Source organism: Myotis daubentonii, chromosome 1 (genome assembly GCF_963259705.1).
Source record: "Myotis daubentonii chromosome 1, mMyoDau2.1, whole genome shotgun sequence".
Taxonomy (NCBI): domain Eukaryota; kingdom Metazoa; phylum Chordata; class Mammalia; order Chiroptera; family Vespertilionidae; genus Myotis; species Myotis daubentonii.
The window spans coordinates 112,569,286-112,584,920 of NC_081840.1; the positions used below are offsets into that span (position 1 = coordinate 112,569,286).

The window sequence follows — 15,635 nt, forward strand, 5'->3', positions numbered from 1 at the left end:
CACTGCCATATATAAGGTGTCTCCCCCAAAAATATATACACTTTAACAGCTGATAGCTCAATTGATGTTTCTTTTCAGATTTAACCCATTGGAATTAATAATTATTCAAAGTGTGTATACATTTTTTGATACACCCTATATTTTTTGATGGGCTAAAAAAGCTCCCACATACTTTATTAATATTTTATTTTACATTCTTTAATTGCTTATGTGTAATTTGGATCTTAAGATTAATAATTAGCACATCAGGATGACTGTTAATAGGGAGTTTCTCTTTTGTGTGTTCATGGCATATCTGATATAGCCCTGGGATTGAATTTAATTTATCTCTGTGAGTTAGGATTCTGTTGCAGATAACAGTAATTATTGTAGACATTTTTATATAGAAAGGGACTTAATTCAGAGAGGCACTTAGAAAAGCGCTAGAAGTGTTAGTTTCAGACTAGTAAAATAACAATGCAGAACTGACCTGAGCTGCAATCAGAAAGTTGTAGCTGCTGGAGAAGCTGCTAAAACTATTGGCTCCAGGGCTCAAGTGCCTTTATTTGAGTTGCAGTGACAATACACTCTGTCTCTCAGCACTCAAAAGAGTAGTACCTGGCCAGAAAACTGAAGCACTTATTATGTACACGCTTGCCAGCAGAAACAGAAGCTACTAGCCAAAGCCTCTGTCTCATTATACTTTCCCAGTTTCATGTGTGGAAATTCAATTGTTGAACTTAAATCACTTTCTGAACCTGAGATGAAAGAGAATTTGGGAAAAGTAGTTTTCTTTTTAGCTGGAAAGCTTCTGCAGGAAAGCCGGAGGAAGGTAAGATGGATGTTGAATGTCAATCTCCCATATTCACCATAGTCATTATACACAGGAAATGATGAAAATGGGCTGACAATTTTGTGTTCCCTATTCTTAGATTAATTTAAGAAGAATTTGATCTCCCCCTCTACCCTGTTTCTTTTTAGCACTTGCTGGAGGTAAATTCTTTAAAGCACCTGACAAGACTGACTCTGCAGGATCGCATTACCAAATCCCTTCTTCATTTGCACAAGAAGAAGAAACCTCCCAGCATCAGTGCTCAGTTTCAGGTTAGTTCCTATTTTACTTTTAACAAAGAGGAATCTGTTTCCTTCAGATTGATACTGAAAAGTCAAAATGATTGGCAAGATAACCTGAATGGGATATGGTTGATGTGACTAAAAAGCCAGGCTGTAATGGTCATTTGGCTTTTCAGAAATAAACCTATTTCTTTGTATACCACTCATTTTTGCATATTTTAACAACATTATTGTTTATATTTATAAATTGCTCCCAATGTGGGATGGAAGAAAATTCTCATTATATTATTGTTTTCTATCACAGGCCTCATTAAACAAGCTGATGGAGACACTTGGTCAAGCAGAACCATATTTTGTAAAATGCATTCGCTCTAATGCAGAAAAGGTAAAAATGTCCGTACATGAGAACTCGCTCAGCTTACTTCAAACCAAGCTTTAAATTCTTTCTAAGAAGAGCAATTGGATAGAAAGAGCAATCTAATCTAATAAAAGAGAAACATGCAAATTGACCATACCTCCACTACACCCACAACCCACACCCACAAGCTACGCCCACCCACCAATCAGGAGCGAGTATTCAAATTAACCCAACTAAGATGGTGGCGGCCATGGAGCTGGAGTGAGCAGGAGGCTTGGGTTGCCCCCAGCAATGGAGGAAGCCAAGCTTCCCACCTGCCCTGCAGGCCCTGAGCTCCGCTCAAGGCTACAAAGTTTCAATTATAGAAGATAAATAAATCCCAGATACCTGCTTCCAGCCTATGGCCGTGGCACACCTGAAAACGGCCCTCAGCCCCTCACCCAAGATGGCCATGCCTCCCAGTAGGGCCCCCTTCACTGAAGGGGCTGTGGCCAGCCTGCAAACAGCCATCAGCCCCTCACCCAGGCTGGCCAGGCACCCCAGTAGGGACCCCCACCCCGAAGGGGCTGTGGCCAGCCTGCAAACAGCCATCAGCCCCTCACCCAGGCTGGCCAGGCACCCCAGTAGGGACCCCCACCCCGAAGGGGCTGTGGCCAGCCTGCAAACAGCCATCAGCCACTCACCCAGACTGGCCAGGCACCCCAGCGGGAACCTCCACCCTGAAGGGGCTGTGGCCAGCCTGAAAACAACCATCAGCCCCTCACCCAGGCTTGCCAGGCACCCCAGCGGGAACCTCCACCCTGAAGGCGGTGTGGCCAGCCTGCAAACAGCCCTCAGCCCCTCACCCAGGCTGGCCAGGCACCCCAGCGGGAACCTCCACCCTGAAGGGGGTGTGGCCAGCTTGAAAACAGCCTTCAGCCCCTCACCCAGGCGGCCTCCCCCAATGGGGTGAGGGTCCTCGCTGGGGGGCTTGACCAGCCTGCAAACAGCCATCAGCCCCATACCCAGGCTGGCCAGGCACCCCAGCGGGACCCCTACCCTGATCCAGGACACCCTTCAGGGCAAACCAGCTGGCCTCCACCCATGTACCAGGTCTCTATTCTATATCTATATAATAAAAGGGTAATATGCAAATTGACCCTACCAGCAGCACCACTGGGAATGACTGGTCTCTATGACACACACTGACCACCAGGGGACAGATGCTTAATGTAGGAGCTGCTCCCTGGTGGTCTGTGCGCTCCCACAGGGGGAGCTCTGCTCAGCCACAAGCCAGGCTGACGGCTGCCAACACAGTGGTGGTGGCGGGAGCCTCTCCCGCCTCCTCAGCAGCACTAAGGATATCCAGTTGGAGCTTAGGCCTGCTCCCTGCTGGCAAGTGAACATCCCCCAAGGGCTCCCAGGCTGCCAGAGGGATGTCTGACTGGCAGCTTAGGCCCAATCCCCCTGGGAGCGGACTTAAGCCAGCAGGTGGACATCCCCCGAGGGGTCCCAGACTGTGAGACGGCACAGGCTGGGCTGAGGGACCCCCCAAGTGCACAAATTTTTGTGCACCGGGCCTCTAGTCTATAATATTTTTTAAGGAAAACAGCATTCTATAGTTTCTATGGATATTTTTCTTGTGTTTACACCTACTTGCTTGTAAGGTATTTACATGGTATTGATTTAATATCTACAAGGATTTTGAGAAGCAAATTCCTCTTGAAATTCTATAATAAAAGTTTTATGCAACTTGTATTACCCGGAGATTAATCCCTCTTGTTTGGATATACATTGTCACTCTTAAAGAACATGCCAGGCATTTTTCATGTTTAGAGATTCTTATCTTTGTAAAATAGGGAAGATATGGGCATTCTTGATTCCTTTCTATTTTCTGTGACAGATCCCCTAATTAGGAATTTGCAAAATATATCTAAAAAGTGTAAACATTTGTCATCTTTCATTATGTTCTTCATAGGAAAAAATAGTTCCCAGCCTGAACAGCTAAACTGTGTAGGAATTATGTTCAGCTTTCGTAATTCTTAAGAAGTAGTCTCTAACTTAGTTATATACAAGCTTTGTGACCTTAGACAAGTTATCCTTTCTGTAGTTTAAATATTTTCATCCATGTAAGAATATATTGTATTTGTAGGACCTCATAGTGTTTTGTGAGTATGTGTGAGTTAATACTGGTAATATACTAAGAGTGTTCCCAGCCCATACTAAGTGGTTAGTAAATGTCATTATTCTTTTATAGTGGCTAAAAAAGAAATGATTTTATTTATAGTTAAATAGAAGTTTGAGTCCCTGTTATTAAATGAGACCTTGCTATACAAAGAGTTCAATTAATGAAGTAGTTCAGGGTATAGAATAAGTACTAAATAAATGTCAACTATTATTATATTATTATTTAACATAAGTTGCCCATTGACTTTATTTCCTTGACAGCTGGTATGCCCCATCTGTCTGAAGGAAAATGTTTAGAATTGCTTTAGGGAATCATTGAAAATAGTATTTAGAATGAATATGGAGAAATATCAGAAGCTCCAAATGCATATTGTTTTGAATGTCTGAAAATGTGCCTACAGAGATACCTTGGAGTTTCAGGGCATTGTGACTACTAGCTGCTTCCCTATCAATGCCTTTACAATGAAATCAGTTGTCAGGTACTGGAGGAATTTTTTGTTTTTCAATGTGTCATACCAATATTATCAGCAAAAGTATTTAGGGAAATAAACTACTCTTAACCTTGTACTAGTCATTAGAAGAAGAATCTGTCAGCTCTCGGTTAACCAAGGTAACTGGTAAAGTAGGGCAGGTAGTTTCTGAGTGAGATTTTAGATACAATCATAATTAAAAACAAAAATGCAGACACTCTTGACTACATGTAAGTAGGTTAGTTTTGTTATGTATTTTATATTGACTCCTTTTGAACTACAGCTAGAGAAGTCTGGAAACGTGGTTCCTCATATTCCTTAGGGTCAGGCAGTCAGAACTTTTTTGAAGCTACCAGCTGGGGAAGGAAGATTGTCCTGTCACTTCACTATATCTTAACCAGACAAGCTTCAAGTCAGTTCCTAGATATTCAAAAGTTATTCATATTTGTAAGACAAACATTAATTTGGAGATCTATTCTTCTAGGTTGATGTTTTTTTTCTATTGCTTTGTTTTAGCTGCCATTAAGGTTCAATGATGCCTTGGTACTTAGGCAGCTTCGGTATACTGGGATGCTGGAGACAGTTCGAATTCGCCAATCAGGATACAGCTGCAAATACTCTTTCCAGGTTATACTTTTACAGTGATCTTTAAGTATATATGCATATCAAGTAAATTCTTCCTGTCTTGCATATTTTTTATTTGGGGCTTATTTCTCTTAATTCTTCCTTTCCATTCCATCTTCTGTACACAGAATTAACCAGGTAATGAGTACTCACTTCCATTGAATGGCACCAATCTTATTAAGCTTGTGTTTTAAGAGAATCCAGTACTTGGCTATTCTCATTTGATCTGAATGTTTCCTAATACTAAATTTACTCATAACATAGCAGTTCTTCACACTGATTGCTTCACACTTAATGTACTCATAGCATAGCACTTCTTCATACTCTTATGAGTAAATACTAAATTTACTCGCAGCATAGCAATTCTTCACATGTATTACAAGTCTTCACACTAAAATAATTCAATCAGAACTGTCTAGTTCAAAAGAAAAGATTCCATTTGATTTTTGCTAGAGTTTTCTCAGCAGGATTTTCTTTTATAGGAAGCTGCCAGCAAGACTCATGCTTATTCTCATCAGTTGCTGCTCTGGGTAGAAAAAGTATATTGAAGCTTTCCAGCAGCTGAGCAAGTTATATTGTTACTTGGAGGGAAAGCTTCATTCTCAATTATATTCTGTAATAACTGTACTTTGCTTATTTTTCTAAATTTTGCTAAAAGTTTCTGATGATTGTTATATAACTTTTTCTTTGTTTTTTAGTACAGCTTTCTCAAAAGGGATGATTAGTTTCTGCTCTTCGTTTCTTTTCCCGCTTCCCTTTGATAACAAAATACTCTGTTGAACTCACTACACCTCCTTCCATTTGATAAGTTAACCTTCGGTAATACTTTGTTAACAAGTACTTCCTTGGTTTCACCATATTGAAAAGAATGAGAAATGGATCAATAAAAGGATAGTTAGCTAAAGTTTAGGATCTTGTAGCTTTATAACATTTTCATGTCATTCTTTTGTGGCCTTATAACATTTTCTTTTCATTTTTTTCAGGATTTTGTGAGCCACTTCCATGTACTTCTTCCTCGAAATATTATTCCATCTAAATTTTACATTCAGGATTTCTTCAGGAAAATAAATATTAATCCAAATAATTATCAAGTTGGAAAATCTATGGTAAATATATATTGTCAAAATTGAGTGTATTTTTGTGTTTAAATAATAATGAGAATCTTTGCCTATGATAATGTTTTGTAAAAAACATAATTTTCTAGCCCTAGCCAGTTTGGCTCAGTTGATAGAGCATCAGCCTGCAGATTGAAAGGTCCCAGGTTCAATTCCATTCAAGGGCACATACCCAGGTTGCAAACTTGATCCCCAGCCGTGGTGTGGTTGGCAGCCAATCGATGTGTCTCTCTCACATTGATGTTTCTCTCTGTGTGTCTCTCTCCCTCCCCTCCACTCTCTCTAAAAATATATAGAAAAATATCCCCAGGTGAGGAGTAACAAAAAAGCAAGATAACAAAAACATAGTTTTCCAGATGTCATAAGGAAATTGAGTAGGCCACGATTTTTTTACTTAATAATACAGTCAATTTAAAGAGCTTCTGGCCAATTCTCTAATTCTACCTATAATGTTAACTGCCTAAAAATCATCTCCCCTAGTGCTCTACTGTAATCTCCAACTCTACTTGCCCAAAGTCACCTTATCCTGATTTCCCTATTATCCTTAATTTGTCAACTACTCTTTTCTGTCATTCTTCTTCTAGTTTCTTAGGCTAGAAACCATAGTCATATTTGGCTTACCCTTTACTTTAATCCTTTTACAAAATTGTTTCTTTTTTTGTTTAACAAATGATTCTCACATCTCTGCCTTTTTCTCTAATGCTACTGCGTCCATAGTAGGTTTGTTTCTTTACCTTTCACATATATTTCTCTTACAGTAAACAGATCCCTCGTCTAGTTCCAGTCTGTTTGTTATTCTGTTGAAATCTACCCATTTTATGAAAATCATCTTAATATATTTCTTTCTTTAATTTGACTTCCTGCTCAGTAATAATCCCCTGATAACCTTCTCATTAGATTCAAACATCTTTCTCCTTTTTAAGAACCTTCATATTGTGATTTTACACTATTTAATTCCTTCATTATAAAGATTAGGTATTTCATTGTCCCTATATGTGCCTTTATCGTTATTTCCAACTCCTTGTTTTGTTATCTAATATCTATGTGCTCTTTTTAAAGGCAACTTATTTTATGTTTTAATTTTCACCCAAGGATATGTTTTTATTGATTTTAAAGAGAAAGATACCAGGCCTCTAGTGTATCAATGTGAGAGAGAAACATTGATCACTTGCCTCCTGGGTGCCCCGATCGGAGATTGAACCCACAACCTAGGTTTGTGTCCTGACTGAGAATTGAATCCTCCAACTGACTGACTGAGCCTCTGGCCAGGGCTGGTGCTCTTTTTAAAAATATTTTTTTATTTTTATCAAAAATGGGAGGTGATGCATATGTTAATTAGTTTGATTGTGGTAATCATTTCACAGTGTATACATACATCAAAACATATACCTTAAATGTATACAATTTTTAATATCTACCTGCTCTTTAAGGTGACTGCAAATCCTATTTTCTAAGGGACCATGTCTAAGTTATCTTTGTATCCCCCTAGATTTTTTTTTTAATGGAATGAAGGAGTAAATAAATAAACTGATAAATAGCTTTGGGCAGCAAGAAGCCTTTTATGCCTACTGGGTTTCTAAAAGACTTATTGTTGGTTTATTCATCTTATGATCAAACTTGAAGATTTGTGGTTCTCAACTTGTTTCCCCCTACTCCAACATCCTTGAAAAATATGACAACCTGGCTTGTGTGGCTCAGTTGTGTGGAGCATTATCCTGTACACAGAAAGGTGGTGGGTTTGATTCTTGGTCAGGGCACATACTCAGGTTGCAGGTTTGATCCCCAGTTAGGGCATGTGTGGGAGACAACCAATTGATGTTTCTCTCTCACATCAATGTTTCTCTCTCTCTTTCCCTTCATCTCTCTTAAAAAAAAAAAATCAATAGACATAGGACATACTGCCAGCAGTACATTGGCTCATGATGGTGGTGAATTTCCCAAGGGAATAATCTATATACATTGAGTGGCCAGATTATTATGACCACCTGACGCTTGTAGGCAAATTAGCTATAATTTCGCGCTGAAGTTGCTAGAGGGCCAGACCATTATAAACGTCCCAATAGCACAACATACCTAAGTATCGTTGCTGATTAAGTTCATCCTATCATGTTGATGGCATATCCCCATGGAGATGGCTTCTGCCAACAAGACAATGCACCATGCCATGGTGCTCGTATTATGCAGGAGTGGTTTCAAGAACATGAGGGAGACTTTACCTTGCTTAGGTGGCCCCCACAATCACCAGATCTTGATTCAGTTGAGCATTTGTGGGACGAAGTTAAAAGAGCCATCAGACAGCTGGTCCCACAACCATCAAATCTCACAGAACTGGACAGTGCTATTTATCAGGCATGGTGTCAGATTCCTTGCATCACCTTTCAACATCTCATGGAGTCAATGCCAAGAAGAATAGCCGCAGTACTGAAGGCAAAAGGTGGCCCAATGAAGTACTGATGGGGTGGCCATAATAATCTGGCCACTCAGTGTATATGTAAAAGGCTAAGCGACCGGCCGGTAGATATGATGCACACTGACCACCAGTGGGCAGATGCTCAACACAGGAGCTGCTGAATGACAGCGACTTTGCAGAGTGCCCTCTTGCACTCCCGGACCCCTTAGGGCAGTGGTTCTCAACCTTCCTAATGCCATGACCCTTTAATACAGTTCCTCATGTTGTGGTGATCCCCAATTTCATTGTTACAAATTGAACATAATTAAAGCATAGTGATTAATCACAAAAACAATATGTAATTATATATGTGTTTTCCGATGGTCTTAGGTGACCCCTGTGAAAGGGTCGTTTGACCCCAAAAGGGGTCGCGACCCACAGGTTGAGAACTGCTGCCTTAGGGGGTGTCGGATTGCCGGTTTCAGCCCAATCCCTACAGGCCAGGCTGAGGGACCCCACCTGCTGGAGGGACCCTGCTCACTTGGCAGATGCCCTGCAAGCCCCGGCGCCACCCCAGGTGTGGTCGGCCAGGGAGGGACTATGGGAGGTTGGCTCCAGGGCATGTCTGGCCCCTTTCACCCAGTCCCGCCCCGCGGGCCACCTTCTAATTAATTTCCTTTCCACGAATCTGTGCACCAGGCCTCTAGTGTATCATAATATCTTGCACTGGAATTTTTGTACACATGTGCACCTTCCCATTTCCCCTTCTATATCCTAATGTTTTATTTTCATTTTGAGAATGACCACTTTGGATAAATTGTAGAAATATTTATCAGTACTGCTTTTATTAATCTGCCACTGTATTTGCTCTTCTCTAGAAAGGCTAATTACAGAAGGGATGATTCATGAAACAAATTTCTCGTTTCTTCTTAAACTGTATTTCTCATCTTCTTTTTGGTAGGTGTTCCTAAAGGAGCAGGAACGACAGCACCTACAGGATCTGCTTCACCAAGAGGTGCTCCGCAGAATAATATTGTTACAACGATGGTTTAGGGTCTTGCTGTGCAGGCAGCATTTTCTCCATCTGAGACAGGCATCAGTTATCATTCAGGTGGGAGACAAAAGATTTCTTGCATGAGATTGGCTAGTTTATTTGGCCTTTGTTTTAGTAACCAGAATTATTTTACTATGAAACATATAAATAAGAATATAAACTTCCTCAGAGGTGAGAATGTGTTCTACACATTTTTGAAATGTTGATAGCACTGAAAAGATTACTTGCCATATAATAACAGACTATTAATAAATATCGATGGAGTTGAATTTAAATTAAATTGAATTTATAGTTATAATGGCTTGTGAGGTATGATCAGGGCAAAGGAATTATGTGCCTTAATTTTTGTTACATAGTTATTCTATATAATAAGAGAGGGGTATGCAAATTAGCCCAGATATACTAATTAGCTGCAACCAGATATACTAATTAGTCATGACCAGTATGCAGATTGACCATCACTCCAACACAATAATAAGAGAGGGATATGCTAATTAGTCACAACCAGTATGCAAATTGACCATCACTCCCAACACACAAGATGGCCGCCCCCATGTGATCAAAGATGGCCGCCCCCATGTGGCCACAAGATGGCCTGCAGAGGAGGGCAGTTGGGGGCGATCAGGCCAGCAGGGGAGGGCAGTTGGGGTAGACTGAGCTGGCAGGGGAGTGGTGAGGGGTGATTAGGCCGGCAGGGGAGTGGTTAGGGGTGATCAGACTGGCAGGCAGAAGTGGTTAGGGGTAATCAGGCAGGCAGGCGAGCGGTTGGGAGCCAGCAGTCCTGGATTGTGAGAGGGATGTCTCTCTCACAATGGACAGTCAGACATCCCTCGAAGAGTCCCAGATTGGAGAGGGTGCAGGCTGGGCTGAGGGACCCCCCCCCCCCGTGCACAAATTTCGTGCACTGGGCCTTTAGTATTTAATAGTTTTCTGAGTGACATTTGCGTGTTATAAATACATTGTTGTTAGGTACTCATCTTGGTTTATAGGTACCTTGTTTCACATTTACCTGTTTTACTTTCTTTCTCATCGATGTATACAATAGCTGTTTCCACAGGACCTTTTCTGTTTGTACAAGAATATCTTCTTATCTTAATTTTTGAAATGTGTACATATTGACCTTGAACCCAATTAATATAGGCAAATTGTAGTATGCGAATAATTTATAACTTGTTTAAATTAATTCGTAGGACATGAAAGCATCAAAATTTTAAATTAAGTTCTATAATTAACTTTATTGAGGTTTTATTATCTAAAATACTTGCTTTAACTAAGCATATCTAGAAAAGAAAACTTTTTAAAATCACCCACAATTTAGCTGTTTAGCCACTTACCCTCTAATTATGACATAAGAAATTTATTCTTTTTTCCTTTTTCTGTGAAAATGTGGTATAAGATATGACAACAGTTTCTATTATTTTGTCTTCCCCACAGCGATTCTGGCGGAATTACCTAAATCAAAAGCAAGTCAGAGATGCAGCTGTGCAAAAGGATGCTCTAGTTATGGCTAGTGCAGCTACTCTTCTCCAGGCTTCCTGGCGTGCTCACTTAGAGAGGCAGCGGTATTTGGAGCTCCGAACTGCAACCATCATCATCCAGCAGAGATGGAGGGAGTGCTATAGGTGGAGGCACATGGCTGCTATTTGTATACAGGCAAGATGGAAAGGCTACAGGGAAAATAAGAAGTATCAAGAACAAAGGAACAAAATTATCCGTTTGCAGTCAATATGTAGAGGATTCAGAGCAAGACAAAGGTAATCTTTGTTGTTATAATAATTCTCTCTGTTCAAGTACATTATTTATACTTTTGTTCTAACACTTGCCTAACTTGTGTTAGAATTGGTTTTGTGTAATTTGTCTTCTCCACTAAACTGTGATACTCCTAGCAATTTTAATCTACATTGTGTCGTCTATAAGAGAAGCTAAATAAGTGTTTATTGAATTAAAGTGGACTGAAAACCTACATGGTCTGTGGTTATAACTGCTGAGTTAACTTTTACATTAGGTTGAATCTTTAAAAATTGGCATTCAACTGTTTTTACTTTTAGAAACTTTAATTTTATGTTTAAGGTTTATGTTAAAATAAGGATATTGTTAAAGGAGAGCTTACTTCTGGTTTTATAATTTTTTTTTAGTAAAATGCCTAATTACAAATAATGCACTTAATGATATATAATCTCACTCATCAAAATAGGATTATGAAATGTGCTTTGAAGTTAGTTTGAAAAATACTTAGGTATATTAAAATTTTCTTCTTTTTTTTCTCAAATTCTCAGTAAATGTATTTTCTCCAGTAATAACCTCCTTTTTTTTTTTTTTCTATTTTCATATAGATTTAAAGCTTTAAAAGAACAAAGGCTAAGAGAAACAAAACTAGAACTTGGATTGATGAATATTGAGCCACATGGAGCTCTGAAAATTCAGGGTTCAGACCCTTCAGAATGGGAGGATTGTTCTTTTGACAATAGAGTAAAAGCCATAGAGGAATGTAAATCTGTGATAGAGAGTAATCGAATTAGTTCAGTGGACTGCTTGAAGGATTCCCCAAACAAGCGACAGGAGAGAGCCAGAAGCCAGAGTGGTGTGGACTTGCAGGAAGATGTGATTATAAGAGAGAGACCCAAGTCCTTGGAGGATCTCCACCAGAAAAAAGTAGGTCGGGCCAAAAGAGAAAGTCGAAGAATGAGAGAACTAGAACAAGCTATATTTAGCTTAGAATTGCTAAAAGTTCGTTCTCTTGGTGGTGTGTCTCCTTCAGAAGAACGCCGATGGTCTACAGAACTGATGCCTGAGGGCCTTCAGTCTTTACAGGGTACACCTGATAGTGAAAGCTCTCAAGAAAGCTTGGAACTTCTGAGCTGCGAGGAAAGCCAAAAGAGCAAACTAGAGTCTGTAATGTTAGATGAAAGAGACTTGCAGTTTCTATCACGTAAGATATCTAGCAGTCAAAAATTTGATTCACAGGCCAATGCCCGAAGTACCTCAAGTGAGACTAACTATACATTGAGTCAAAAGGGAGCATCCTCTGACTCAATGCATTTGAAGAATGGGACTATGAAGGAAAAATTGGTTTGCAGTTCTGAATCTATTACCTGTAAGCCACAACTGAGAGACTCCTTTGTTTCCAGTAGTTTGCCTACATTTTTTTATATTCCTCAACAAGACCCACTGAAAACAAGTTCCCAACTAGACACAAGTATCCAGAGAAACAAATTAATGGAAAGTAAAGAAACAATTCCAGCTCTTACTTTGGATATTAACAGGAAAACTAGAAAGTATCGCTACTCAGGAGAAAATCAAGTTGTTGCTTTGAGTACAGATTCTTCTAATACTGTGCTTAAGAAGTTGGAAAAGCTGAACACTGAGAAGGAAGAAAGGCAAAAACAGTTGCAGCAGCAGAATGAAAAAGAGATGATGGAACAGATTAGACAGCAAACAGATATTTTAGAGAGGGAGCGTAAAACCTTCAAGACAATTGAAAAACAAAGAATTGGGGAGTCTTTTCCAGTATCATCTTTCTATCAATCAAAACAAAGAGTAGAGAGGCCATCCTCTCTCCTCATTCCGAATACCCCAAATAAGAAAGAATCTGATGTACTAGGGCATCCATCAGTAACTGTAAAAGATGCAGCTCTTGCCCTAAAAGACAGTCCCTCTGCTCACTTTCCCCTGAAGGATCGACCTGCCACCCTGTTCTTTGAAAGAAAAGGGGGCCCATGCCAATCTATTACTGTCAATGAATTATCCAAGACAGACAGAATGTGCAACCAACTGAATGTAGCCTGTAAATTCAATAATAATGGCATTTCAAAAAGAGAACACTTTAGGCCAACTCAGCCTAAGAGCCACAAATCTAATGACCCTCCCAGAGATGGAACTACTATGGCCATTTTCTTCACACCAAAGGAAAATATGAGTATTTCCCTGTAAGTGAAATGTTTATTTATTTTCATGTATAAATGGGAAACTTTTTGGAGAATTTTGCAGACATACCTCAGAGATACTGAGGGTTCAATTCCAGACCACTGAGCAAAGCGAGTATCACAGTAAAGTGAGTCATAATCTTTTTGCTGATTAATCATTAATCATCCTTGTGAATTACTTTTTTGTGAATTATTTTTTTAAATCAATTTTTCAAGATAAACTATCTGTAGTCTTCTTGATCTAGTTTGCTTTACCTAAGTAAGAACTGCTTATCTTCAAAATGATTATATATTAGATTGTTTATGTAAAAGCTTAAGTAAAATGTATATTTCAAGTCTCTCATTCTATAAGTAATACTAGAAACCTTAGCATTTTATAGAATTATAAATGTTGATGTTTTTAAATTTATCTAGTCCAGTTCTCACATATTATAGATGAGCTCACTGGTGCCTCCAGAAGTGAAATGACTTAAGGTCACATTAAATAGCTGGGACTAAAACCTGAGTTTCATGATTAGGAATCAGCATTGGGTTTCATAGTGGTGATAAGTACATGATGGTCTTCATCTGGTTCATGAGGAAGAACAAAAAGAAATGGAATCTAAAGGAAATGCCATGGGTTTAAAAGTTAGGGTGGTCAAATGCTATCAAATGTTCTAGTGCCCGGCCAGTATTGCTGAGTGGTTGAGCGTAAGCCTATGAACCAGGAGGTTACAGTTCTATTCCAGTCAGGGTACATGCCAGGGTTGCGGGCTCAGTCTCCGGTGGGGGGCGTTGCAGGAGGCAGCCGATCGATGATTCTCTCTCATTATTGATATTTCTATCTCTCTCACCCTCTCTGAAATTTAAACAAAAAAGCCTCTAGTAATTATTGCTCTCTTTGGAGAACTAATCAAAGACCAATAGGTACAACTGTGGTAAAAGAAATTATAATGACCAAAAGGGAATCTTTTAGGAGAAGTTAGGATTGCTAGGCTTGATCATACATAGTCAAAAAGGGAGATTTCTGAAATGCCATTACCTAGGAAAGATTGCCATCTATGTAGGATTGTTTAGGGATTATTACATAGGACAAAGGACAAGATATTAATTTTGTATTCTGCTACTGTGATGAGTTCATTTATTAGATCTAGTAGTTTTTTGGCGGAGTCTTTAGTTTTTCTATGTACAATATTATGTCATCTGTGAATAATGACAGTTTTCCTTCCTCCTTTCCAATTTGGATGCCTCTTCTTTCTTCTTCTTGTCTGATTGCTATGGCTAAGACTTCCAGCACTATGTTGAATAAGAGTGATGAGAGTGGATATATCTGTCTTATTCCTGATCTTAATGGAAATGCTTTTATTTATTTTTTGCCCATTGAGTATGATATTGGCTATAGGTTTTTCATATATGGCCTTTGTTATGTTGAAGTATAATCCCTCTAGTCCCACCTTACTAAGAGTTTTTTTTATCATAAATGGGTGCTGGATTTTATCCAGGGCTTTTTATGCATCTACTGATTTGATCATATTTTTATCTTTTATTTATGTGATGTATCACATTTATTGATTTTTGGATATTGTAGCAGCATCCCCAGTATAAGTCCCACTTGGTCATGGTGTATGATCTTTTTATTTATTCATTTTCCTTTATGTTTTCAATGGATCTTTTAGTAAGAGTGAAAGAGAGATGGGGGAGAGAGAGAAACATCAGTATGAGAGAAAAAATTAATTGGCTGCCTCCTGCATACCCCCTACTGTGGATGGACCCCAAAACCAGGGCATGTGCCCCGACCAGGAATCGAACCTGAGACCCTTTGGTGCATGGGTCAGTGCTCAACTAACTGAACCACACTGGCCAGGACATGTGTATGATCTTTTTAATTTTTCGCTTGACCCGCTTTGCTAATATTTTGTTGAGGATTTTAGCATCTATGGCAGCTGTGGGCAAACTACGGCCCGCGGGCCGGATCCGGCCTGTTTGAAAGGAATAAAACTAAAAAAAAAAGACCGTACGCTTTTATGTAATGATGTTTACTTTGAATTTATATTAGTTCACACAAACACTCCATCCATGCTTTTGTTCCGGCCCTCCCGTCCAGTTTAAGAACCCATTGTGGCCCTCGAGTCAAAAAGTTTGCCCACCCCTGATCTATGGTCATCTAGGGTATTGGCCTATAATTATTATCTTTATTTGTAGGGTCTTTATCTGGTTTTGGAATTAGGATAATGCTGGCTTCATATAAAGAGTTTGAAAGTCTCCCTCGAATTTTTTGCAATAGTTTGAGAAGGATAGGTGTTAGTTCTTCTTTGAATGTTTGGTAAAATTTGCCTGTGAAGCCGTCCGTTCCAGGACTTTTGTTTGCTGGGAGTTTTTTTTTTATTACTGCTTCAATTTCATAAGGTATTACTGGTCTCTTCAGGTTACTAATTCTTCCTGATTGAGTTTTAAAGGTTGTATGTTTCTATGAATTTGTTTATTTTGCCCAGGTTGTCCAATTT

At 39.3% G+C, this 15,635-nt stretch overlaps 1 protein-coding gene across 13 annotated transcripts in view; it reads left to right on the plus strand.

Moving 5' to 3' along the window:
- The window catches only part of MYO9A (myosin IXA), a 483,806-nt gene that overhangs the window by 355,650 nt on the left and 112,521 nt on the right, over nt 1-15,635 (plus strand). For all 13 annotated transcript variants that reach the window (XM_059658301.1, XM_059658294.1, XM_059658330.1 and 10 more), the window contains 7 exons: nt 961-1,083; nt 1,358-1,438; nt 4,564-4,674; nt 5,655-5,777; nt 9,137-9,286; nt 10,664-10,983; nt 11,563-13,155. In XM_059658301.1, coding sequence (XP_059514284.1) covers nt 961-1,083; nt 1,358-1,438; nt 4,564-4,674; nt 5,655-5,777; nt 9,137-9,286; nt 10,664-10,983; nt 11,563-13,155 — 2,501 coding nt within the window. The remainder of the gene's footprint in view (nt 1-960; nt 1,084-1,357; nt 1,439-4,563; nt 4,675-5,654; nt 5,778-9,136; nt 9,287-10,663; nt 10,984-11,562; nt 13,156-15,635) is intronic.